Source organism: Mauremys mutica, chromosome 10 (genome assembly GCF_020497125.1).
Source record: "Mauremys mutica isolate MM-2020 ecotype Southern chromosome 10, ASM2049712v1, whole genome shotgun sequence".
NCBI classification, from domain to species: domain Eukaryota; kingdom Metazoa; phylum Chordata; order Testudines; family Geoemydidae; genus Mauremys; species Mauremys mutica.
In genome coordinates this window covers 63,898,418-63,925,341 of record NC_059081.1, presented here as the reverse complement: position 1 = coordinate 63,925,341, position 26,924 = coordinate 63,898,418, and the positions used below count along the sequence as shown (strand labels likewise).

Genomic DNA, 26,924 nt, shown 5'->3' with positions numbered 1-26,924 from the left:
GACCTTAAAGTCTATGAGTCTATGAGTCTAATTAGAGATATGGCTGCCTGCCTTCCACAGTCACTTGAGTCTAAAAAAATGCTGGGACAAAGCCAACGTTAATTTCTTTACTGCAGAAACTTCATATGCAATGAGGTATCAAGACACCTGCAGGCAAGGAATATTTCCCTCACAATTGTTGGTCTTCATAACTGACAGAATTTATTCCCCTCTTGACTGGTAGCCAGAAGGGCAACTGATGATAATACAGTTTTATTGACTGCAGCCAGCAGTAAATGACAATGGAAGAGTACGCCAGACCCAAAATGCATCCAGAGTATACCAGGCAAAGCTCCATTTTGCCACCCAACCTCTTACATAACCATAGCAATGAAATACTGACCGTTCACCAATGTTACACAATATTGGAGGATGGTGTGGACTGCACCCTTAGCAAGTTTGCAGATGACACTAAACTGGGAGGAGTGGTTGATACGCTGGAGGGTAGGGATAGGATACAGAGGGACCTAGACAAATTAGAGGATTGGGCCAAAAGAAATATGATGAGGTTCAACAAGGACAAGTGCAGAGTCCTGCACTTAGGACGGAAGAATCCCATGCACTGCTACAGACTAGGGACCGAATGGCTGGGCAGCAGTTCTGCAGAAAAGGACCTAGGGGTTACGGTGGACGAAAAGCTGAATATGAGTCAACAGTGTGCCCTTGTTGCCAAGAAGGCTAATGGCATTTTGGGTTGTATAAGTAGTGGCATTTCCAGCAGATCGAGGGATGTGATCATTCCCCTCTACTCAGCACTGGTGAGGCCTCATTTGGAGTACTGTGTCCAGTTTTGGGCCCCACACTACAAGAAGGACGTGGATAAATTGGAGAGAGTCCAGCGGAGGGCAACAAAAATGATTAGGGGGCTGGAGCACATGACTTATGAGGAGAGGCTGAGGGAACTGGGATTGTTTAGTCTGCAGAAGAGAAGAATGAGGGGGGATTTGATAGCTGCTTTCAACTACCTGAAAGGGGGTTCCAAAGAGGATGGATCTAGACTGTTCTCAGTGGTAGAAGATGACAGAACAAGGAGTAATGGTCTCAAGTTGCAGAGGGGGAGGTTTAGGTTGGATATTAGGAAAAACTTTTTCACTAGTAGGGTGGTGAAGAACTGGAATGGGTTACCTAGGGAGGTAGTGGAATCTCCTTCCTTAGAGGTTTTTAAGGTCAGGCTTGACAAAGCCCTGGCTGGGATGATTTAGTTGGGTTTGGTCCTGCTTTGAGCAGGGGGTTGGACTAGATGACCTCCTGAGGTCCCTTCCAACCCTGAGATTCTATGATTCTATGAATATTGTGTGTGTGTGTTTATGAGAGTAACTCATCTTCCAAAGTTGACCCCTGCACATAGCTGCTTCCACTGACTAGAGAATATGGATTGTTAATTTGGAGCCCATGATTTCCCTTCTGAAGCATGTACAGAGTGCAAAGTGGAAGAACTGCTCAGAAAAGACAGGAAAAGGGGAGTGGTAGCTCAACTGCACAGTCTACCTGCTTCTTGGCAACCTCTGGTAGCCCCCCCATCACAATGGCATATGGTTGAGGCTCTGGGATACTTTGTATAGGTAGGTTGGGTATGCAGGGACCAGGGAACATCCATTCTATATTACATGTTCCCCTGCCTACCTTTTCGGGGTAGGAAATTAATGACACCAATAAAGAGCCAGGCTTCAAGGGACTTGGTGGGTGTGAAGAGCAGCATGGAGCTTTACAGATACCCATCGATCTGTGAGTGCGGGGGGATAGTGTCCTGGGTTCCACTGCATAAACGAGCCAGTTACTCAGTCATCAACACAGAGCAGTAAATCCTGGCCCATTTGATTGTTTTTTTAACCCCTTTACAGGTTTTAGCCCAGGAAGAAATTCCTTTGTCCGGAGTTTTCATGAAGTGGCAATTCTCAGTAATTACTATCCCACTGAAGCAAGTAACATCACTGAGTCATTTACAAAGTTGTGCTGTTAGCTCAAATCAATCCCTGTACTGGGAAAGTTTGCACAGAGAACCAACTCAGGGTGCTGCTGCATGCCTTATTCTGGGAAAACAGGGTAGAAAACAGGAGCTATTTTCAGAATAACATTTTAAGGAAAGACCACAAGAGATTAATTTTTCAGATGCAAACACTAGCACACAGTGAGATGAATACACAGCTGGCACTGTGGATTATAATCAGCAAAGCACAAAAGTTGGAGAGAGGAAAGACCTAACAGGTCATTCTTTGTCCATCTCCCACCCAGCATAGCACTGTTCCCAGCAATATAAGCTGAAGCCCTATTAAAAGTTACCTTCCTTGCTATAAATTTAGACTTCTTTGCATTTAATCTTTCTCAACAGAGTGAAGGGATCATCCAAAGGACTGCAGGTAGCTCCTACCATCTCAGTTCCTATTCTCATTCCATTTCCCAGAGGCAAGTATTATACTGAGAAAAGAGAGAGAGAGAGGGAGAGAGAGACTGCCCTTCTGAATAATAGAAGCTTAATTTCAGACATACCCCCAAATAAATAAATAAATAAATAACCAAACTATATAAATTGCCTCCAAGGATTTTATCAAGTAAGGCTCACTTCACAGCACTCCACTGATGGATATTTTTGGTGACATGGGAGATACAGGCAGTTCAGCAGGAACAGTATTTTTGCTGTTAACGACTGCTGGAAAAGGACAGACACTTTTGTACTAATGGATCCTATAAATAGCAGATCTAGTGGGTAAGTCAGATACTTGGAGGGTAGCTATTGAGACTCTTCATCATTTCCTCGTGGTTCAGTGAAAGTTCAAGGAAGAGGAATGATAAATATCAACAACAAAGAAGAGTCCATCCTTCCCGTCAGGATGCCAGGCATCATGAGAACTTTGCTTCTGTTAGAGCTTTTGTTTCTTCAGAGATCTTTTCCCCCACCTGTTTAACTAGAAACACATTGTCTTCCTCTACTTTTTGACACTGAAATGACAGCAACAGGTACCGAGTGATGCAGAAGATGAGTTTCTCAAAGGCACTAAAGATTCCAGCGTAGTGTGTGACTTTACTTGAATGGAACAGCAAAAACACAGCTTCAGAATGTTTTCCTCTCAATCAGCCACTTCCCTTTTTTATTAGGAGAAGGGATGCTCATGCTGATGGGATGTTGATTTAGAATTTCTCTTTGTAAACTTTCTAAGTTTGAATTTTGAGAACATGTCAACAGAAACGATGGGCTCACGAAAGAAAAAAGCACTGAGAAGAAGTCAATGCAGCTACACTGATGTACACCAGCTGAGGAGCGGGTCCAGAATATATTTAGCTAAGGAAGAGATGAAACAGCTAAATGGAGCATGGAGGATACAGAAGACAGGGACTGCGATAGCGTTACCTCAATATCATCGGTTAATACATAGCCCTCCATCATGGACTCAATAGTGAATATACAACATTATGAATTACCTTCTGATGGCTCTTTTAAAAACCAACTTGACAACTAGCAGTTTCAGCAGAGAGGCCAAGAACTAATAGGCATGAGGACTGAACTTCCTTCTCACCCTCAGAGTTGTCACTTCTCATACAGATTGAAGCATATTGCCAGGTCACCGTGAGGAAGTCTGCACGGCTGCTGCCGATGATGTTGTAGCTGCTCTCTAGATAGCAAACACAGAACTCCAATCTGCTGTGCTGGTGTGTTTCAGGAGCACTTTTATTTAATTCAAATTCATTTAAAACAAAATTAAAGCTCAACTGAGTCAGGGATCTGTGCTGCTGGGCTAGAAAAAAATCGTTACCTTCCTTTTCGTAACTGTTGTTCTTCAAGATGTTGCTCATGTTCATTCCATTCTAGGTGTGTGCGCACCCATGATTTTTTACAGATAGCGGTATCTGTAGGGTTGGTTGTGGCGCTCCCTTGAGAGCCATGCCCATGTGCTGGTATGTTAGGCATCGCCGACCCTATGCCCTCTCAGTTCCTTCTTGCCAACAACTCTGACAGAGAGGAGGAGGGCGGGTAATGGAACGGACATGAGCAACACTTCTCAAAGAACAACAGTTACGAAAAGGTAGGTAACCATTTTTTCTTCTTCGAGTGCTTGCTCATGTTGATTCCATTCTAGGTGACTCCCAAGCAGTATCTTCAGAGGTAGGCTCGGAGTTCACAGCCTAGCAACTTGCAGCACTGCTTTACCAAAGCCAGCATTGTCCCGGGCCTGCTGGATAAGTGCGTTATGGGATGTGAATATATGGATGGATGAGCAGGCGGCTGCCCTAAAGATGTCCTGAATAGGCACTTGTGCTAGGAAAGCTGCTGAAGAGGCTTGCGCCCTGGTTGAGTGAGTGGTTACAATCACTGGAGGGGGCACCTTTGCCTGACCGTAACAGCAGAGTATGCAGGCAGTGATATAAGAAGAAATTCTTTGAGCGGACACTGGACAACCTTTCGTCCTGTCGGTCACTGCGCCGAACAATTGCGTCAAATGGCAGAATGGCTTGGTCCTCCTGACTTCTAGGGAATGCAACCAGTGCTCCTCCTCTGACTTATGCAGCTTTGGAAAAAAGACAGGTAAGTAAATGTCCTGGCCCATATGAAACTGTGAGACCACCTTGGGCAGGAAAGCCGGGAGTGGCTGCAGCTGGAACTTGTCTTTGTAGAAGTCCGTACAGGGCAGTTCTGAGGTAAGCGTCCTAGTCTCAGAGGTCCGGCGTTTCCATCATAGACAAGGTTTACAGCTTGGTTCAGTGGCTTTCAGCATCCCCATGATATAAATTGTTCCAGCACCCCTGCACGTGGCCTACCCTGAAGGAAGAGTGACACCCCTTGTGGGTTTGGGACACTGAAAGGGTTCCTCCAAGAGACTTTTAAAAGCAGGGATGTAGCACAGATGCTGAGAGGTGGATCTTCCCATATGCCAGCAGTATTTCAGATCATTCTAAAGCTATCAGTGTGCGGTCTTAGGCTCCTCATATAAGAGAAGAACCATCTCTGGCTATTCTTTCTATCCACAAGTCTATCTTATACTAGTGTGATGAAAATGGATCTTGAGCTTGCAGTACCAGTGGACTATTCCATGTAGCTTCTATAGAAATATGACCTGTTTATGGTGTGTGCAGAAGTTTAAATTTAATCTGCTGCAAGGCACGATGAATGCTCTAGGAAGAAACTGGAAGAGAGGGATGTTAGGAGGGAAGGTTAGGAAAGAAACTGATCTTCTACGGAAAGAGACAGAGGCCTATGTCAGATAGCATATGCATTCACAATGCCACCAACAAGAAATTAACAGTGGTTTGGATTAAAGTGAAGGAGAATTCATGCTGATAATTTGCAAGAAGAAATTAAAACAGGGTTAAGGAACGATGCAAATAGTTACAAAGAATTAAATAACACCCTCCTTCCCCCCCCAATTTTGCTAAATTTTAGGCAAACACAAGAAAAGCATGGTGAAGAAATCAGCTGTATGTGTGCTTGTGAAACTGGGGAAACAAAAAATTTCAGACAGAATGCTCCTGTCAAGAATCTCAATAGGGTACAGAACAGTTTCCTAGGTAACCAGCGCTAATTACTGCCAAGGTGGAAATAAGTCAACAATGAAGGGACTGAGTAGTTTGCAGTTCTCAGCTAAGCAAACATCCTAAATAAATTCCTTGAATAAGGAAAGAAGAAAAGTTACTATTTGCCGTCTCTGACTAATCTGAAATGTAAATGGGGCCTGTGGAATTCCTATTTTGCTGTATTGCAATTCACAGTGAAGGCCTAAAGACCAGAGAGCTAGTCTGTTTAGCAACCCAACATTACTAGACGTTCACCCAGGGCCTAAGCCTGAAGTCTTTACTCAGGCTAAACTCCCTCTGAAGTCAGTGGGAGTTTTGCCTGAGTAAAGACTGAGCAAACAGTGAAAAAAGATCAGGATTTCATCTAAAGATTTTTTTGGTAGGAGCATTTACAGACAGGAAATAGGAATCACAGGCCAGATCTCAGTTGCTGTGAAGTAGCCTAGCTCTGCTGACTTGAAAGGAGCAATGCTGATCTACCCAGTTGAGGATCTGGCCCCATGTTTTCACCTGCTAGTTGATGGCTACAAAATAAGTTATTGCAACTCCATCAAGCGACCCTGTAATATGTGAAAATACAACATGGCATTAAACATCCTGGAGGCTTCAAACACATTGAGGCAACAGACCAGGGAAAAGGATGGATCAGGGGGATGGAAATAGGTTACCGAGCCTTTCACCTTTAACTCATTGATTTAATCTTGACCCAGATGGTGGTGATTGAAGGTGGTTACCATCTGATGGTTGTTTGGTGGCCTGTGACAAATAAACTGGGGGCCTGCCTCAGTCTCTTTCCTAGAGGTCAAGCGTTCACATCATGATAAACACTATATGCTAATGGGCATCCCTGGCTGCAATGTCACCAGAGCAGCCAAGAACTGACCAGGTTTAGAGTCTGAATTAGCCTTTCCTTCCTTGAGCTAAGTGGTTAGACATATTAGTGGGGTGCTGTGGGAAAGGCCGCATGCTGGACTGCGTGTGCTGTGGATAAATATTGGACTCCAGACACCTTGGTTTTTTCCATATTAAGGGCAATATCCTCTCCCCTATGATAATCCAGAGTAAATGGATTTAGTGAGAGGGTGCTCCTCATGGGATGTAATCCCCCTCCTCCTCCTCCTCCGGTTTTGGAGTGCCTGCAGCCTCACTCCTCCAGTCATCTCTGCAACTGTGCTCAGTTTCTATGACAACTGACTTTGTCCTGTTGGGAATTCAGCTTCCCTGTATCTTCAGATTAAAAAGCAACACTCAAAAAACCTCACAGACTAACTGCACTGCTGGAATTCTGAATAAGGGACTCTCCTTTCAGTTGCTGTCCTTCTGTCTCTAACCTCCTGGTCTTCAGGAAGCCACCCTCACAGGAATTCTCTCTTCAGCAGTCACTGCTCCAAGCCTTGCCCCAAAGGACTGATTTTAGCACAAGTGTTTTGCCAGCTAATTAATTTTAAAGGCTATTTTCCCCCTCAAAAATGAGTGATATTTGGAATTAGCTATGTGACATATAATGTCCCGTTCCAGAGAAAAAAGCGAAAGCCTATCAACGCCTCCAGCGGAGGGAAAACATCAGGAAAAAAATGCCACAGGCAGGAAGGGGAGAATTAAACACTGAAATGAAGACTTCACCAGTCTTATGCCACAGGCTAGCAAAAGGAAAGTTAAGATAGTGTAAAGGGCAGTTTTACCCATTTATCTTTGTCTCTGGGTGTATAATACTTAGCCCTTTTCATTCATAGATCACAAAAACAGGTAAGAAATACTACCCCAATTTTACAGGTAAGGGAACAGAGGTGCAGGAAGATTGAGGGCAAAAGAGGCCAATGATTCTGAGCACCTCAGTTTTTGAGAGAGACACTTGGGGCCTGATTTTCATTAGTGCTGAGTACCCAGCGCTCAAAGTGGAGGCAATGGAATCAGCAGGTCAGGTGCTCCAGGTCTCTGAAGACCATGCCACAAGGCGTCTCAAGCTGAGCACCCAAAAATCAAGGCATTTGAAACCAGAGGCTACTTCTGAAAATTTTACAGTGAGTGACTTGCCTAACTTGGAGAATCAATGGCAGATCCAGGAATAAAACACGGGCCTCCTGACTTCCAGTCCAGGACTCTAATAGAAACAAACAACCAGACAAGCACACAAAAGAAACACCCCTGTAATGTGCTTATGGAAAAAAATCCTAGAATGCCATGGTTTATTTTAGTCCTATTGCTGGAAGAGTTTTTTCCCCGACCTTGTGATGAAGAATGCTTTTTTGCTTCTACTTTTTTAAAGCAATGGGCCATATTCTCAGCTGGTATAGAATGGGCATAGATCTGGGGAAGTCACTGGAGCTATGCTGATATACACCAACTGAGAATATGCCCCTTTGTTCTGATGTTATATTGAAACAACAAATGTAGAGTAGCATTCAAAAAGAGTACAAATTACTCAGACAACACAAAACCCAACATTTCCTTCATATTACATGATTGAGTTTAATTTTTTTTATAAATTAACATAACTTTACAGAATTCACATATTTGCTCTCAAATGGATTTAGTGGGAGCAAATACGTATCTATAAGTAGGTCCTCGATTTTGATGTCAGTAACATACACAATAATTGGCAGGAGGATGTGAAAGGCAAATAATGGGAATGTAGGGTTTCAAGTTAGCCTCCTAAACTAGAACTTTTATTTGTTAATAAACAGCACCACAACAAACCTCCCCTCCCTAATCAACACTTTAAACTATTTGACGGCACAAGATGCAGGGCAATGGTGACTCTTTTTTGCACCCCATGTTTTATTTTACAGTATTTAATGGGAGGCACTGGATGACTTCTCCAAGGCTTTTGACTTTATTTGCAAGATGAACCTGGCAGAGAACCGGCCCTTTTGGGTTAGACTGTGTGGGATACTGCCCATCACACGGTTTAGACACTGATGTAACAATGTAACAATTTTCATACAATATAGCATTTATAAAAGGATGATATTGTGTCTCGCATTTGATGGAGGTGTCGACATGAATTACGCTGCTCTTCAGAGTTCTTGGCCCTTATCGATAAATTAAATATTTTGCAATTGACGTCGGTGAAAGTATCACGGGGTTTTATTGGATGCCTTGAAGTTTACTTCCTGAGGCTGACAGACTTTGATTCCCTGAAGAAAGAATCTTGACCCTAACTTTCTCTCCTTATGATCTCAATAATCTTAATATGTGGGATCACTGCCTAAAAACCTAATTAATCATTCTGGTAAAATCTCCTCCATTCTCCCCGAAGTCTCGGACATTCTGTCTGTCTCTCTTGCAAGATTCATCTCCTGCCCTACTGCTCTCCTTTCCTGAAGTCACAATCCTCTTCAGTTTGTTCCTGCCCACCTCTCCATCGCCCACACCCGATCTCCTTTCCCAGTGTCTGCCTTTCACCAGCCACTTCTTCCCTTTCTCTCTCTTATATATGTCCTGGCTCCAGTCCTGGTTCCACTCCCTCTCTTTTGTTCTGTTGTTTAGTTCATCCCACCTCCTATATTAGAATCTCCCTTCCTTTCTTTCTCACCAGTTATACTTCTTCAATTCTAAGTCTCCAGTTCTGCTCTCAAGTGAGTTGCCCTCTCGTTCAACTTGAACTCCTTGTGATCACAGTTCTCCTTGGTTTGGTTCCATCATCTTCTATTGGCTCTCCTCAGTGTGTGTTTCAGCTTCACTGCCCATACTGTGTGTTTCCCTGATCAATGTCCGACTCTTTAACAGTTATTTTAAGATTTTACAATGGAAACTCCAAATCTGAAGGCACACAAGTGGCCAAATACACAAAAGACCACTCATCCTGTGTGCCAGGAACCATCTTGAAAGCTTTAATTAACCACGCCTCCCATCTCCCCAAACACACACAATGTATGTTCATTAATCAAACGCCCCCAGAACGTTGTCTATTGGCTGCAAAACAACATCACAGGGTTAGTTCCTTTACCATCTCCTTAAAATACAAAGGTCAAATAAAAGTTAAATAAAATGATGCTTTAAAAATAGCTGCTCATTATTGTACATATTTTGTTCCCTGTGTCTTCTGAGTCATATCTTCTTAAGTTTACTGTCTGTAACAAAATTTTTACTATCGCCAGCACTCCAGAGCCAATACGAATGCAGGAAAAACAAGTTGTATGCTATTCTGTCTGATGCATCATCAACACAATTTCCAGCTGAAGTGTGATACCAAAAACACTTCGTGCCAGACCATCAGCAAGTGCAAATCAGCACAGATCCATGGACTTCAACAGAACTATGTTGATTTATGCTAGCTAAAGGTGTCATTAATATATAAGAAAACAGCTATATTTTTCTATACAAAGACCAGCCTTCAGTAATCACAAAGGAAAAAATGCTTTGACTTTAAAACAGCAAATCTGATACAGAATTTGATATCTAATCCATTGAGGGAGATTAAATATGGGAAACCAACATCTTGCTTTTACACTTACTTTTCTGAACCTCGGTGAATTTTAATTTATTGAAATAAACAGATTTCTAGGGCCAAACTGTCTCCTGATGCAAATGGATGAACTGCCATTGAAGTCACTGGACTTGCAGCCATTTACCTGAGCAGATTATTTGACCCTTAAACCTCAATTTCACTATCCTGCATAGATAATATAATTACATTTCATGTTGTTTCCTACAAGCTTTTTAAAAAATATATAAAAGAATGTCACACAAACCATCTTGCATTTAGGTTAAAAGGTAACATTGACATTAATGCCCAGCACACATGGTTTATTGTTATCCCTTGTTTCAGTGACTGAAAATCATTTTCTGTCAATGCAGCATAATTCTGACACTTCCCATTAGAGGTATGGTAACATGTAAATGCCGTAGTAGAATGCCCTTTTCCCCTTAAGGCTCACACTACCAGTCAGACACTGCGTAAGCAACTAGCCCTGCAATGCAGCACCAGCTGCACAGCTAATCGGCTCTGAGAATTAATTCCCATAGTACTACCCTAACTGCATCAAGGCAGACGTCCCTCTCCTACTGATTGCAAGGAATGATGTTGCATATTTATACGCATGCACAGAGGGTAGATCCAGCAGAGCAGATTCCATCAGAATTTTGCATACAAATTATTGGAATCCCATGGAAGAATCCAAAGTCACAAGGAGTTGAGTATGTTATAGAGCAATTCTTCTCCCTTCTGAGGTTTCTGTCCTGTTCGTGTTTTCTGTACTGTCTCTCTGTGCTGGCTCTGTCCACACGAGACTGGACTCATTAAGGAGTTTGCCCTGCTAGGTCATTATCCCTGACCCAGATTGATCCCAGACTTTTTACAATGCCGTTTCCCAGCCCGCGGCTTAGTACAATTGACGCCCATCCCTAAGTAAAAAAGGATCAGAGAAGATTAAAACCAATGTAAAGGGACCATGAGAAATAATTTATGATCCTGATTCAATAAAGGGGATCCTGTATGGCAAATGAAGGGGAAATGGCTGATCAGCCAAGGCAATAATAAAAGCAACATTGGGTCAAATTCTGAGTTTGTTTAATCTGACAGGCTGTAGCATATAAACCTCAGACAGCATGTAACTAGCTTCACACACAGCTGATTGATCCCGAAGAGGTCCAGGTCCAGTGTGGATAGGGGCATGTAGTGGGGCAGCTCCCCCACTCCAAAGGAAAAAGGGTTAAAGTCAGCCCTGGGAGAAGGTGGTGGCTGAGAGCTGCTAAGCTGGGCTGATGGGGGAAGTGGCGGCAGCTGGGCCATGCCCCAATCAGGCCCCAGCTGGCCTGTATAAAAAGGCTGGGAGCCAGAGGCCCACAAGAACTCTCTCTCCGGGCTGGGAGAGAGCAGGGCCTGGCTGCCTGCAGAAAGGGTACTGGGAGTGAAGCAGGGCTGGGGAGGGTCTGAACCCCCTGGCCTATGAGGAGTGGTTTTTACACTGCAGTCTGCCCCAGGGAGCGGGGGCTTAGCCCAGACTGAGGCAAGGTGGGGATTAGAGGACTGGGGGTTTCCCAGGGAGGGGAGACCCATAGAGACTGGTGGGGGTACTGCCAGGGGGAAACCACCAGGTAAAGGGGCACTGGAGTCTGGGAGGGACATGAAGGCCAGTGGGAAACCGGCCTGCAGAGGGTGCTCAGGGGCTGGAAAAAGAGCAAATTCCCAATGACCAGCAGGGGGCGCCACAGGGGTGAGTCCTGCACCATTACAAGGCAAGGAGATTTGCATCTATTCCATGAGGGGAGGTGCAAATCTCCCTTCCTTGGTGCCAAATCTAAGCAACTCTTCATGCCTCCCAGGCAGAACCGTTTCTTCCACGCACCCAGGATTTGCACTAGATTCAATCTCCATGGTGCCTAGGAGGGCTCTGTACAATGGAGTTTATTGAGACCGGGATTTGGTTCATTGTGAGCAGTGGGAGATGTTGACCTAGAGGGACATTTTGAATGTTGATATTAGAGGGGGGGAAAGGAATAACAAAGAGAAGAAGAGCTATGAAAGCCCCAGGATACAAAGCAGGGAGTAACAGGTGATAAGGGAGGAGAGAAAACTGAGAGGAAAAGAAGAGAGTGAGGGGCTGACATGATAACCAACTAAAATATCAATGTATATTTAAATAGAAAGGGGGGATTGTATCAAGGGAATAGACAGATAAGAACAGTTTCTCCTGCCTGGTTTCTCCTAACATTACAGCTGCCCGGCAGTCAGCAAGGGCACCATTGCACTGGGCTCAGCACTGACATGATGCAATCATTGTGGCTGAACTGACCCCGTCTCTAGCGTACAGTCTAACACACCTGTTGCACTTATGAAAACCGTTTCGATAGTCAGCTCTACCAGCACCTCTCCATAGCACAGGCGGCAGAAATTGCTGTTCTTTAGTAATGTTTCTATTTAGAAGCATGCACTGTATGGAAGCAGGAACCTGAAATTAGTTTTATCAACACTTTAGACAGCACTGTACTTGAAAACTGCACCAAAGTGATCATGGACTGGCATGAGTTAGTCTCAAGGAATGAAACGTGACCCGTTTCCTCCCCCAGCCCCCACCCTGCTAAAATATACACTGGCTCTGAGTGAAATTGATTTCTGTAAAGTATTGAATCTACTCAGTGCCCAGTGAAAATGACTTTCTGAAAGCAGTTATCAGTTTTCTTTCTTAGAGATGATGATATCTCATCCCTCTGTGTGGTTGCCTGCACAGCAGATAGCTTTCAAGTTTTCACTAAGTGTGTTTCCAAAGATAGGAGGAGGTTCATTCACACAATCTGATCTACACAATTGTGGCCTGGTGTCTTGATTTTGTGCACGTCCACAAACAATTCCTTGCACCTGACAGTGCGTTTGGCATATTCTATGCAATTCATGCATGGAATAATAATAAATAAATCGAGGCTTTGCATTTCTGCAGTGCCTGATCTGAATGTGCTTTACAAACACAGCTAACCTAGCTTCATAACTCTGAGAGGAAAATGCCCTTATTATCATTTTACAGATGGGAAACCAAAGCACAGAGAGGTTTAAGTGACTTGCCCATGGTCACACAGGGAGTCAATGGCCATGCTTACCCAATCTCTCTCCTCATCTACCCTGACTCCCCTAACCTTGAGAAGCAAACGTCTAAAAAGATTCTCACTTCCTTTGTCAGACGGTCTGAATCTAGCTCAGAACCTTTGCAGAGAGGCTGTTCACTTCTGAATGCTAAATAAGCTCCTGGACTACATACTTGCTCTCAGCGGAGCTTAAAAAGAAACCTCAGACAGTGCACTGAGATGTTGGCATGGCAACGTGGAAGAGAAAATCTGCACCCCCCGGCATTCTTAGATGCAACAGCAGCTTGTTTATGTGACTTGTTATTTTTTAAACGATTTGATGGCAGCCCTCTCTGCTTGGGAGATTAGGGAGCATATCTTGCTTTGTATGAATAGGCATATAGTTAATCTTTGCATGCCATGGTGTACCTGCATTTAACTAGACACACATCTGGGCTGGGCGGAGGGGGAGTATGTGCAGCTGGCTGTGCTGGAGAGAGGCTGGTCGAAATCGCAGTGCCCTGCATTTGGGTTTGTGATTGTGGTTAGCAGTGAATTAATAGTGCATCAAAACCACAGGCATTAGTCACCATAAAAGGAAAATGAGAGACAGTGATTTGAAATGAATATAGGTGACTCGGTTAATGCCCTGCCCAGGGGCGGTGGTAAACATTGGCAGAACTTCCCCCCACCAGGATCCTCGGGGACCACAAAGCTCATAACTGCCAGAGGCTGCTAGCAAAGGACACGGAAACTTTAAAATGAGGCAAGCAATATACACTAAACCCTCTTGGGGCACAATCAGCCAGTGGAGTTACTCCAGGGATGAATTTGCCTGCTTCTTTGGAAGGAGTCATAAAGGAAAACCTGCAATATTTCACCCACCTAGCTATTTTAACTCAGATTACAAGAAGAACTGTCAGAACCACTGCAAAGCAAAGCTTTAGGCTTGTTTAATTGACCATCAGCCAAATCCTCTGGCCTCAGATCTGCACTTGAATGGGAGATTATACCCTAGCATGGCCCAAGATGATAATGAAGTTTAATGATAATCTAAAGACCCCTTGCCACCATCCTTCCCTGCTGAACTTTGTAATGCACACCTGTGTTTTTGCCATGCTGCCAAGCAAACAGGTTTCGTTCTGCTTGAATGAGAGAAACAAAAGACATTGCCTTTGGTACAGTGGGAGTGAGGGTGCGTCATGACAGCTATATTTCCTGCTTGAGCCAGCTGTGTCATTTGGAGCCACCGGCAGCCATCAATTTAGCAACGTCTGATGGAGAACTGACAAGTCACTCCAGCCTCAGCTTCTCTCAGCGGCATGTGGCGAATGCTAAATAAGCTAAAATAGCCATAATAGGCTCAGATGACATTTTGTTCACCACCAACTTATGCACATGGCCCCTGATTCAGGAAGGGCATTTAGACACCTGCTTAACTTTTGACTCCAAAGGGACTTAACCACATAGTTAAAACTGAGCACATGCTTACGTGCCCTTCTGGAATTGGGTTGCTTTCCTGAATCAGGGCCACAGCTGGTTTATATAATTACTTTTTCTAATTTCTGGTATCCTTGTGACCTTTCCCCTTCCCCTCCTCTTGTTGTGTATCTTGCCCTAACTTAGATTGCAAGTTCAGGGTGGGAGATGGCATTTTCCTATGTGTTTTGTGGCATGTAGCACAAAGGGCATCTCTGATGAGGTCAACTGCACGAGGCCCTGGCTGCTGCTGTGCTACAACTTAAAAATAATCACTATAAAATTCTCAGCCTTCTTTATGCAAGTGAAGAATCAGCAAAGTGACTTGGCAGTATGCCCTGTACAGGAGATGCTGAGTAAGAGCACCGTCAGCGCTACTGCTCCTTGGTCATTTGAGCTCAGGTGATGAGCAGAGGGGTTTGAGGAGGGAGACAGGTAGCCGTTCACAGTACAAATGCTCTTGGCACCACTAAGGAGCACTGCTGTTGGCCTCAGACGATGAGCAAGACAGTTGTAAGAGACAGAGATGGAGACACCTCTTGTGGGGGGGCAGGGTGACCTGGCAAATGGAGCGCTGGGAGCCTGGAATCTATTTCTGGCTCTGCCACTACAGCTATGTGAGCTTGGGCAAGTCACTTCACCTCTCTGTGCTGCAATTTCCCCTCCCAACCTTTGTGGGTCTTGTCTACCTAGATTAAACTCTTCAGGGCAGGGACTGTCTGTTGCGATGTGTTTGTACAGCTCCTAGCACAATGAGCCCTGACCTTGATTAAAGCCTCAAGACACTACTGTAATATCAATCATACTACTTCTGATACTCTAGTAATGGCAGAAGCACATTGGCCCATTGCACATAATGAGGGGAGAGTCTCAAAACTCCAACTAGACCAGTCACTAATGTGGGACAGAGGCAGTAAAACTGGAAGGCAGAGTTCTGTCCAAGGAGGGATGATGGGAATTATCAGCAATAAACAAATCAGCCCACAGTAGTGACTATAGCCAGGGTCTGCTTCTTTGGGTACATCCAGACTACCCGCCAGATTGGCGGATAGCGATCGATTTATCAGGGATCAACATATCGCGTCTCATCTAGACGCAATATATCGATCCCCGAACCCGCTCCCGTCAACTCCGGAACTCCACCAGGGCGAGCATCGGTATCGGAGTTGACGGGGGGAGCCGCGGCCGTCGATCCCACGCCATGAGGACGGGAGATAAGTTGAAATAAGATACGTTGACTTCAGCTACGCTATTCCCGTAGCTGAAGTTGCGTATCTTACATCGACACCCCCTCCTCCAGTGTAGACCAAGCCTTTGCTGAGTGTACTTTAATGGACAGGATATTCCTTCTTCACGCAAGAAGTGAAGGATGAAGCACAGAATCAAAAGCAGCAGCGATCTGTCAATTTCACATCCCTCACAGTAGAAGCTGGCTATACCAGAATGATAAGAGCATCATTAGAAATTTTTTAAAAGGCCGTTTCAGTGAATACAGGTTTTAGGATACATCATGCATTAAGAGCGTGGTTGGAATGATATGTTGTCAAAGTTTTTTCAGCCACACGTCAGTCTTGCTATTCCAGTTGTTATATCAATGGGCTCTCCAATGCCATTACTGATGATGTTATCTGGGAACATCAACGGCAACAAGTTAGCCCTCTTGTTGCCATGACTACAGAGTTGTATTCAGCTCACATCTCCATCCGGAAAGAATCTTAGCTATTTATTTCTGGTTCTCTTATTATGCTAACATTATAAGAAAGAACACATTACAACTAATTAAAATAATAAATGGGGCCAATTTATTTATTTATTTAACTGATACAACTCATTCGTTGTCTCTTCCAGCCAGATTCAACCTTGATGTATGTGACTGTAACTTCCGTGGAGTTATTCTACGAAGGCTGGTGTAGGATGGGATTGTCAAAAGTGCCTGAATGATTAGGAGCATAGGGTGGAATTTTAAAAGGAGTTTTATGGTATTAGATGATTGACAGGTGAATTTCAATGGGTGCCTAATTCCCTCAGGCATCTTTGGAAATCCCAGCCATAAAAGTATTCGTGCTCCTAAGACACTTAGGAGCTTTTGAAAATCCTTCCCTTAGGCATTCATGGGCAGACTTTTCAGAAGCGTCAGTACCTACATTGGGGCCAGATTTTCCACAGAGCTCAGCTCCCATGTAGGAACCTAAATAAGCAGGCATTCATCACACAGCCGCTCTCGCTGCTCTCAACAGGCGCTATTGGGTGCTGAGCTCTTTTGCAAATCTGGACATTTCTTGTAGGTGCCTAGATGGGAGCTGAACCCCTTCTAAAAGTCTGGCTGAGGACTTTCGAAAATCTGCTTCAACGCTTTTCTAAACATTGAAGCAGACGAAGAGTCAGCATCCGGGCAGCATGGCAGGCTTGTCAGCTCAGAGAAGAGACATGATCTTAAAAACTGCACTCTGTAATGAAAAGGGGTGGGAAAGAGTTAAAATACAGCTCCCCAAATACTAAACGAGACAGTGACTGATTTATGAAATTCCTCAGAGGAAGGGGGAAAACCAGACATGGGTGAGGATTGAGCATCTTACCAAACTTAGCAAATGATCATGAAAGCCACAAAAAAATAGACCGAGGCAACGGCAAATGCATTTGCAGCAGTTATTAAACAAACAGAGCCAGGGGACAGCTATTTTAGAAGGTGGGAGGGAGAATTACCCTGGCCTCATTCCCAGTCTCCTCCAAATGAACCACTGAGGAGGGGCTATACAAGAGTCTTAACAGAGAATGGTGAAAAGTATTTCCCAAGGAATGCCCCAGAGAGCTTGCACTCGAAAGCTTCTGTCTATGCCTTCTCCAACAACATAATCTGATCACGTCTGATATATTCAGACAAGATGTCACAGAGAATGAGATTCATGTTACTTCTAACATGCAGTGCATGAATTTCAGATCTGTGAAATGCAATGTATGTTTGCTAGTGTCTATCAGCAAGCAAGATGCACGGTGTATAGTAATTACTATCACAATTTCCTGGGGAAAAGGAGAGAGACTGGCATGCTTAATTAAAGCTTCGTCCCTGTGGGACTTACCAATGAAATGATAAGAAGTATTCTTTGAGCTTTTTAAAAATAACGAATGAAAGGGAGTAAACACAAAAATCAGATTTATCTTTAGATCTCACTGATTTTCCTTCTTCCAAGCTGTTTCATTTGCTTCTCCTACCTCTTGTACTTTGATCTAAATGTATTCCAACTGAAAATGCAAAGTTGAAACAAAAGGCAGGGAGGCCCACCCCCTGCCCTGCGCGTGCCAGATGTTATACAACTCCGGCTGGAGCCTGAAGATGCTGTTTTAATTCTATTAACACTATGTCAGCTTCAAAACTGCAAGGGCTGTGGTGCAGTGTGAATAGCTGAATGAAGAGGAGAAATGCTGCAGTAATGGCGGGACTGCCAAAGTCATCAACTCCCACTGTCCAAGCTCCCCTGGAGGGCAGAAGGCTCATGCCAACAAAAGCCCCGTTATCTTGCTTGCTGGTGCTGTGGAAGTATCATGATTAGTACCAGCAATGGAGAGAGAGAGAGAGAGAGAGAGAGAGAGAGAGTGTGTGTGTGTGTGTGTGTCTCAGAGAGTGAGAGAGAGACGGGGCAGGAGAAAGGAAGATTAAATTAGGGAAGGGATCAGAGAGAAAAAAGTATGAATGTATCAAGGACAAATTGATTACCAGGCTGAGGCAATTTCAGTGTGAAGGAAGCTGGTATACACATCCTACCATGCTCATGAGGCTGCAGCCGGAGTTGTATAACATCTGGGAGCCCCCAAAATCTCCCAATTAGGCCTGACAAATGCAGCAGCTTTTGGAAGCAGGTTTGCAGAGGTGCCTGAGACAAAGTGGGGAGAGGATGCTCTGGCTCTCTTTGGGGTGCTGGCCTGGTCCAGCTCCCATCAAAGTCAATGGAAGGTTTCCCCATTGGTTTTCAGTGGGAGCTGGGTCAGGCCCCAGCTGAGTACTAAGTGCTAGTGAACTTGAGCAAGTCTCTGAATCACCCCCTGTACTGCAGAGTCAGCACAAGCAATCGCTCCACTTGACTGGGCTCGGAATCCACGTGGCAGTGCGGTCGCTCAGCACTGCCTGGAGGAAGATTACAGTGTTTATAAGGAGGGAGTGCCGGGGCCAGGCACAGACATGAGACCCTACACTGCATGATACTTAGTTCTATTGCGGTGATATTCTTTCTGACCCAAGGAGTACAGTGTTACCAGGCAGACTGGTGGTTCAGTGTCCTGACAGGTATATCTACACAGCCCACGACAGCTGTAAAAGTGGCTGCGCATACAAGCTTTTGAGCATCTATCTACCCAGCTGTTTTTAGAATGATAGCGTGAGCCTGGGAGACTGAGTCCACTGATGGGCTGGGAGGCTCACTGCTGCAGGCTGGGTAGACGTGCCCATGGAGTGCTGCCATGTGGGAGACCCAGCTTTGATTCCCAGCATGGTGTATTCGCTTTGCAGGCCCTTAGAATGCTGAACGGGCTACGGGTGCCTTTCCGTGGGGGTTGTGGCCTGACATCTGTGAATTGTGAAGCCTAAGCAACCGAGGGCAGTGGGGGGCTTTGGCCGTGTGATACTGTATGGTGGTTAAAGTGAGCGTGAGCATGCTCTCGATCACCGTCTCTCTCCTTGGGAAATGCGAGTCTCAAAGCCGACTTGCAGGTACGCACTGTTTCTGTTCCTCAGATTTAGTAACTATTCCAGGACGGCCCTTCGGTGCAGGATCCCCAGCTGCTTCTCTGGAGAGAGTTAATGCCTGTTTACAGACTAATGGGTCAGGGAGGAGTTTTGTAAACATATTTCTTAAATGTCTCCATGCAGCAGTGATCACGATTAACCGCTCTATAAAACGAACAGCCCAATCAGGGAGTATGTGAATTCAGAGGGTAACAGGACTTGCTTCTCTCCAGGTTTCTTTTCAGGCCATTCTGCCCTCACTGCCCTGAATTAGCTCCCCTGAGGCAGTGCTCATTGTTTCTAGCAGGGCAGATGTTATTTCATCCCGTTCTTTTTACTGTCACTACTTCCTTTTTGTGTGTTTCTCGTCTGTTTTTCTACTGTTTTCTGCCTCTTCCTTGCCCCCTTGCTCTGCCACCAAACTCTTTTTCTGTCCCTTTCTTTTATGCTCATCTCTCCATTCCCTTACCACAGGCCCTGTATCCCTCCTAATCCTTCCTTTCAGCCTCACTCTCCGCTCGACCCCCAAGTTCACTCCCTCCCGTTACCTCCCCAATTTCCCCTAATAGTTCTACACTCCCCTTCTCCTCCTGTGTCACCCAGTGCCTATAGTTTACCAATCTCTGGGCCCCACCAAAACACTCCCTACCGCAGAGTCCAACCACCTGTCATGTACTCCTTCCCATACACCTCTCCGGTGGATTTATATTCTCTGAAGAGGGAGGCTGGGCTAGTCCCTTGTCTGACTGCTGGGCCATGGTCTCCGTTGCAATTTTTCAGCAGCCTGTCCTCTCCCCGAATATTGGGGGTTGTGCAGATCAATGAAGCACTCCATGTTTGTCAGTCTGCCAGGACCAGCATTCGGCACATTGGCAAACAGCCATTTCTTCTCTGACATGGGACAAGACAACAACGTACCCCAGCTCAGGCCACTATCCTGTGGTTCTGATAATGTCATTCCAGGAACTCTATCGAGTTGTTAAAAAGTAATTCATCAGGTAACTACATGAGCAATCCAAACCCCCTACGGCATAGCCCTACTTTAGGTATATCATGAAGAAAGAGATCAATTAACTGAGTCATTATACATAATGACACATTAAAATGGCTTATAAGGAAAAGACTTTACAATGAATCCAGCTATTTTTACCTCCAATTATATAAATTGGCCAGATTAGTCATCACATTACTGAATAAAAAAGAAATTCAATAACAAATACATTTTAAACATACTAAACAAGCCTGATCATTTAAAGTCCTTTGCAAGTTAAATATGTGTTGGATTTTGAATTAATAACCTACTGATGGTGTTGTGAGGCATCAACAGGATTCCAGAGCTATCCCTTCCAAATTCCTGACCAGGACTTTTCAGTGACCAAATGCTACTATCACAGATTTTACAATGAGTCATGTGCATGCTGGGAGAAGACACTCCAAGATTATTCAGGAAGGTGCAGATACTGATTCAAAGCCCACTGAAGTCAGTCCACTCGACAGTGAAGTACATATTTATAAAGTTTATACAGTAATACTCCCTTTAGAACACATATTTCACATAACAACAGTTAGCTTCATGAGAGCTACAGTTCTGATCCTGTATTCCTGGAGCACCCAATATATTCCTTGAAATTAATGGGGTGTGTGTGCACACACACACACTTACTGATTTATATGAATATTTTGGGTGTTCCAGGAATATACATAAATCAGGGATCTCTGGATCTATTCTATTCTCAATAACTGATAATGAAAGAATGCATTCATTTTACAGAAATAATTCATAAAATATCACTGCCAACACTTGCACTCTGTGCTGGTTACGAGTGGGGTAATCGGTGCTCTTGGACTGCCAGAACATCTGACTTTCACAGCACTGTTCTCACAGTATCTCATCATTATGATCACTCCTCTCAACACGAAGGCTGGCCAACCAAGCCTGATTTCATTCTTTCTTTAGATTACAAATTTGGTTGATAAAGGTTTCTGTATAGACGTATTATACATAGACTTTTTAAGGCTATGTCTACATTACAGCGGTAAGTCAACCTACACTACGCAACTCCAGCTACATGAATAACGTAGCTGGAGTCGACGCATCTTAGGTTGAGTTACTGCGGGGTCTACACTGCGGGGGGGTCGACGGGACCTTACTCTTTTTGTCAGGGGCAGAGTACAGGGGTCGACTGGAGAGTGATCTGCTGTCGATTTGGCGGGTCTTCACTAGACCCGCTAAATCGACCACTGGTGGATCGATCTCAGAGTGTTGATTCCGGCTGTAGTTTAGATGTAGCTTAGTATTGCATGACTTTCTGATTACAAAATAAGCACTACAGAGTATCAGTGAAGCACGTGTTAAATGGGAGAAAAGAAAGAAGGCTGAAGTGGACACCTTTATATTCAAGGGATCTGCTATGCTATTGCCCTTCCTTACACTTTCTACAACAAAACGACTTTCTAAGGACTATTCCACAAGCTTAAAGCTGGATCCTGCCCCACTCAGTCTTATGCCACTGACTTAAATGGGGGGCAAGATCAGGCCCTGAGTCCACCCCGCTGCAGTACCCTCACTGAAATTCCCCTCTGTTGATTTTGTTTCCATTTACAAGGGGGACACGGATCCTGCTTTGTAACTCAGCCATTGCCAGTACGATACCAAGGGAGATTAATCAAAGCCACTGCAACAGGCTGACACAGGGGATTCCAAAATTGAGGTCAGGCTCAGTGAATCTTAGGCAGATGCTAAAAGAGAGACACAACAGTAAATTTTAACGGTGCAACCCTAAGAATGTCACTTGTGGTGAGGTATTATACATGCTTCAGTGATAACGGTTGTTCCCCCCTTCAGTTTCAGAGTTGGGTGAGGTGCCTTTGTCTGAGCTGACTATCTCTAATGCTGGCTTTCCTCTCAGCCCTTGAGTTTTACAGCATGAGCTCTGTGATGGGGGGCAGTGCAGGAGTGGAGGAGACTCCACAGCCATGGCAGAGGGAGGCCACACCATGCCAGGCAGTGTCACAGGTGTTTGAGGGCGACATCTCAATTTCTTATTGGCACCTGAGTTAATCAGAGGCAGGTGAGCCTAGTTAGGCTGAAAGCCTTAAAATGGAACTGAGCTCTTCTCAGAAAAGATCAGGCAAGTGTCTAGTGACCAGAAGAGAGGTCCTGTTTGTACTTATGCTTCCATTCAGGTATCTTTTGTCCTGTACTTATAGACTACAGCATGAAGACAGCACAGCCAGGGTTTCTTCTGCTTTGTGTTACCGTGGTTGCCCCAGAGAAAAACACTATAAATAAATCTGAAGCCCCAGTTTGGCTTAATTATATTGCTTTATCTTGGCTCCCTGTGCACTTTCAACTATAAGTTCTTAGAAGTGTGTTGTATTTTAGGTTATTATTAATTATTTGTATTATAGTAGCAACTAGAAGGCCTGACTGAGCTCAGGGCTCCATTGTGCTGGAAACTGTAGATACATGTAACAAGAGTCAGTCCCTGCCTCAGAGAGCTTGCAAAGTAAATACCTAGATAGACAAAGCATGGGAGGGTAAATAGCGGTGCAGGGAAGTAAAGAGGCCCAGTCAACCTCACACAGATTAGTGGCAGAGCCAAGACTTGAACCCTGGTCTCCCACCCTCAGTCTAATGCTCCCGCCATTGGACTACACCGCTTCAACTTTAAATGCCTTATTGGCCAACCCCTTGCCTCCGAAAGCATTACCTAAAATATAAGAGAAATCACGGAATTAGCAAGATGTTTGCCGCTCTGCACTGCCAGAGCCTCGTCCCATCTCATTCCCCATCTGGACACTGTACAATTAGATTATATGGCCTATCTTAGGTACTTACACGGCTCCCATCACTGTAGCGTCTCAATGCCTCATGCTCTTCAATGTATTTATCCTCACAACCCCCCAGTGAGGTAGGGCAGTGGTATTATCCCCATTGTACAGATGGGGAACTGAGGCACAGAGAAACTAAGTGACTTCCCCCAGGTCACACAGGGAGTCTATGACAGAGCCGGGAACTGAACCCTGACCTCCCAAGAAAACATGACCTATCAGGAAAGGCTGAAAGAATATGGCATGTTTAGCCTTCAGAAGAGAAGACTGAGAGAGCCTTTGACAACAGCCTTCAAATAGGTATAGTGTTGTTATAAGGGGCTGATGATTAATTCTTCTCCATGTTCACCAAGGGTAGGACAACAAAAAATCAGCTTAACTTGCAGCAAGGGAGATTTAGGTTAGATCTTAGGAAAAACTATCCAACTATAAGGATGGTTAAGCACTGGAACAGGATTCCAAGGGAGGTTGTGGAATCCCCATCACTGGAGGTTTTTAAGGACAGGTTCGACAAACACCTGTCAGGGATCATCGACCTGCCTCGGTGCAGGGAGCTGGAGTAGAGGACATTCTGAGGTCCCTTCCAGCCCTACGTTTTTACAATTCTATGTCCCAGACTAGCCCTGTAACCACTGGACCATCCTTCTTTTAGTACTTGTTGTAAAGTGCCAAGCATACAATATAATAAATATAATGAGCGGAGATTGTGGGTGATTAGAAAAGCATTATGTACAGAGACAGATTTTCACCGTATGCACCGCTAGGCACACCATCTTTAGTGCCCCCGCCCCCACCTACAGCTGACCTTTGTGTCACACACGATTTAGAGAGGGCAGGTGCCCCTAGAATGCAGACACCCCCTAGGCACGTGTCTACTGTGCCTAACTGGAAATCTGGCCCTGTCATAAACAGATAGTTAAGGGTTAATGTCTCTTTTACCTGTAAAGGGTTAAGAAGCTCAGTAAACCTGGCTGACACCTGACCAGAGGACCAATGAAGGGACAAGATACTTTCAAATCTTGGTGGAGGGAAGTCTTTGTTTTGTGTTCTTTGTTTTGGGGGTTGTTCGTTCTCGGGACTGAGAGGGACCAGACGTCAATCCAGGCTCTCCAAATCTTTCTGAATCAGTCTCATGTTTCAAGTTTGTAAGTACCTAGTCAGGAAGGCGTGTTAGTCTTATGTTTGTTTTCTCAACCTGTAAATGTTTCTTTTGCTGGAAGGATTTTTACCTCTGTTTGCTGTAACTTTGAACCTGAGGCTAGAGGGGGTTTCTCTGGCTATATAAATCTAAGTACCCTGTAATGCATTTTCCATCCTGATTTTACAGAGATAATTTTTAACTTTTCTTTTTCTTTAATTGAAAGCTTTCTTTTTAAGAACGTGATTGATTTTTCTTTGGTTTAAGATCCAGGGAATTGGGTCTGAACTCACCAGGGATTGGTGGGGGGAAAAAGGAGGGGGGATGGTTAATTCCTCTTTGTTTTAAGATCCAAGGAGTTTTGGATCTGTGTGAAGCCTCTCAAGGCAACCCAGGGAGGGGAAAGTCTGGGGGAAAAGGAGGGGGGAATGGTTAATTTCTCCTTGTGTTAAGACCTAAGGGATTTGGATCTGTGTTCCCCAGGGAAGGTTTTGGGGGGTCAGGGAGTGTGCCAGACACTAACTTCTGGCTGGTGGCAGTGTTACCAGGTCTAAGATGGGAATTAAGCTTAGAAGGGTCCATGCAGGTCCCCACATCTGTACCCTAAAGTGCAGAGTGGGGGAGGAAACCTTGACAGGCCCTGACTACATTATGACTATTTGTCGCTAAGTATAGAAGGAAGTTAGATTACTGGGAAGGGAAAGGGATCCTTCTACCCAACGGACAACCATGAACATGTCTGCACTAGTGCTTGCACATCAGGTTTACTTTATCTCCGGGCTTCTGAGTTGCTGCTAACCATAAGGATAATCTTTCAACATTTAAATCTATATATTTTTAACAGACCTATCATTTCCAGCACAATCTCTTATGAAACTACTTTAGGGTCTGGAGATTAAAAACTGTCCAATTGCTGAGAAATTATGGGTGGCATAAAGTGCTGTCAACGGCCAGTAAATGGTACTAAAATGATCTTCTTAGCATGCATGGATGCATGCATTGAGGGCAGCAGTGTCTGTAAAAGAGAGAAATTCCCGTGTATTGTGCATTTAGGGCTTAAACTGTGAGTTTTGCAAAGGAAAGATTGCTGTTTGCTTCGAAAATAAGAAGCCCATCTTGCATATTTCATTAATTTTGATACTATCAGATTTTTTTTCATCAGGCCGAATCCTAAAGTCCTTATCCAATTTACACACCAATAAAACTCCCAGTGATTGCAAGGGCAGATATGCCTGTATAAAGACAGAAAAAACACAGAGGGCCAGAATATGGCACCCTTACTAATGTGAGTAGTCCCTTTCTCCATGAATTTCAGTAAGATACTACTCAATGGAATGGTGACTTTTCCTGAGAAAAGACTTCAGGATTTCCCCTAGGAAAAGGAGAACATTATCACACAGCAACTGATTGGTTTTTTTGCTTCATGATATCACAATAGGCCTGACTCTCATCTCCCCTACACCAGAATATCCACGGAGCTCCTTGGGGTTTACACCTGACTTTCACCGGTCAGAAACCAGGCCCAATGTCATATATTATTTAATGTTTATATAGCGCATTGCCAGCTGTCCTGAATTAGGATCAGGATCCTGCTATGGTGAGCACGGTACCTACACAGATGAAAAACACACGGTCCCTATCATGAAGGGTTTGGGCTACCCCGTCAAAGCCCAAAGCTTTATGTTATAAGTCTCTTTTCTGCAGTGGAGCAATTAAAAGGATAGCAAAGAAAGTACGTATAAAAAGCAAACACCATGGCTTTGCCCTCTGAGAGCTTGCACTGCACACGTGGGAAAATGCAGTGTGTTCACCTTCAGACCAAAGTGACCTCAAAGCAAGATATTATAGGAGAAAGGGAGGGTGGGCTGGAGTCTGGCTTTGTCACCTGCTGTTTCTCTGTCTCCCGTGGATAGCTCTCCATTGATCCCATTCTCTTTGGTTCTAGAGTATGTGCCCTGTTGCCCGCGTTCACCGTATGCTGCTTCCTCATCCTCTCTGTATGGAAATCCATTGGCACTTCTGACCAATCCGGCACCTGCCCCAGCTTGCTCCTTAATTTCAGGGGAATGCGGGTGTGAAGAAGCCTCTGTTAGTTGACTTGAAGTCCAGTGCGGTGCCTTGGCTTCATCCTTCCTATCATCGGCCATTTTTCCTCTCTTTCTTTGTCCTGTAATTACATTAGTAAGATAGATCAGCAGTGATCCGGGGATGGTTTCCCCAGCTCATTGTTTACAACCCTAGCATAGCACATACACATTTCTCAACTACATTGTCAGGGGACCCCAAACCACTGCCAGGCAAGGGGTTTACAAGTAAATCAAAGGTCACTCTGCACATGACTGAATTGCTTTAAAAAAGATTATTAAACTGTACGGGCCAGATTCAGATTGACTTCAATGGATTACGCTGGTTTCTGCCACTGATTTCTTGATGGATGATCTTTCATGAATCAGTTTTGGGTTCAGTGAGTTCAAAAACATTTGGACATAAGTAATGGCAAATGACTCATTCCTCATGGAAACAATGACACCTCCTGGTGAGGGAGGAGGAGAATGTGATAATGACTCTAGCTACAGCTATTATTATTAATGATTAGTGGTATTGCCGTAGCACTAGAAGCTCCAGTTATGGACCAGGACCCCACTGTGCTAAAACAAAAAGATGCTCCCTGCCCCCATATACTGCCAGACATGGCAGAAACAATATTCAGGA

General features: G+C 44.5%; 1 protein-coding gene across 2 annotated transcripts in view; it reads right to left on the bottom strand.

The window, feature by feature from the left end:
* MAP2 (microtubule associated protein 2) overlaps positions 1–26,924 on the bottom strand; it is a 216,739-nt gene that overhangs the window by 75,878 nt on the left and 113,937 nt on the right. The window contains exon 4 of one of the 2 annotated variants that reach the window (XM_045033128.1): positions 26,098–26,379. In XM_045033128.1, the coding sequence (XP_044889063.1) occupies positions 26,098–26,359 (262 nt within the window). In that variant the 5' untranslated portion in view covers positions 26,360–26,379. Of the gene's footprint in view, positions 1–26,097; positions 26,380–26,924 lie in introns of those variants that run through there. The other variant, XM_045033129.1, reaches the window with a different exon arrangement.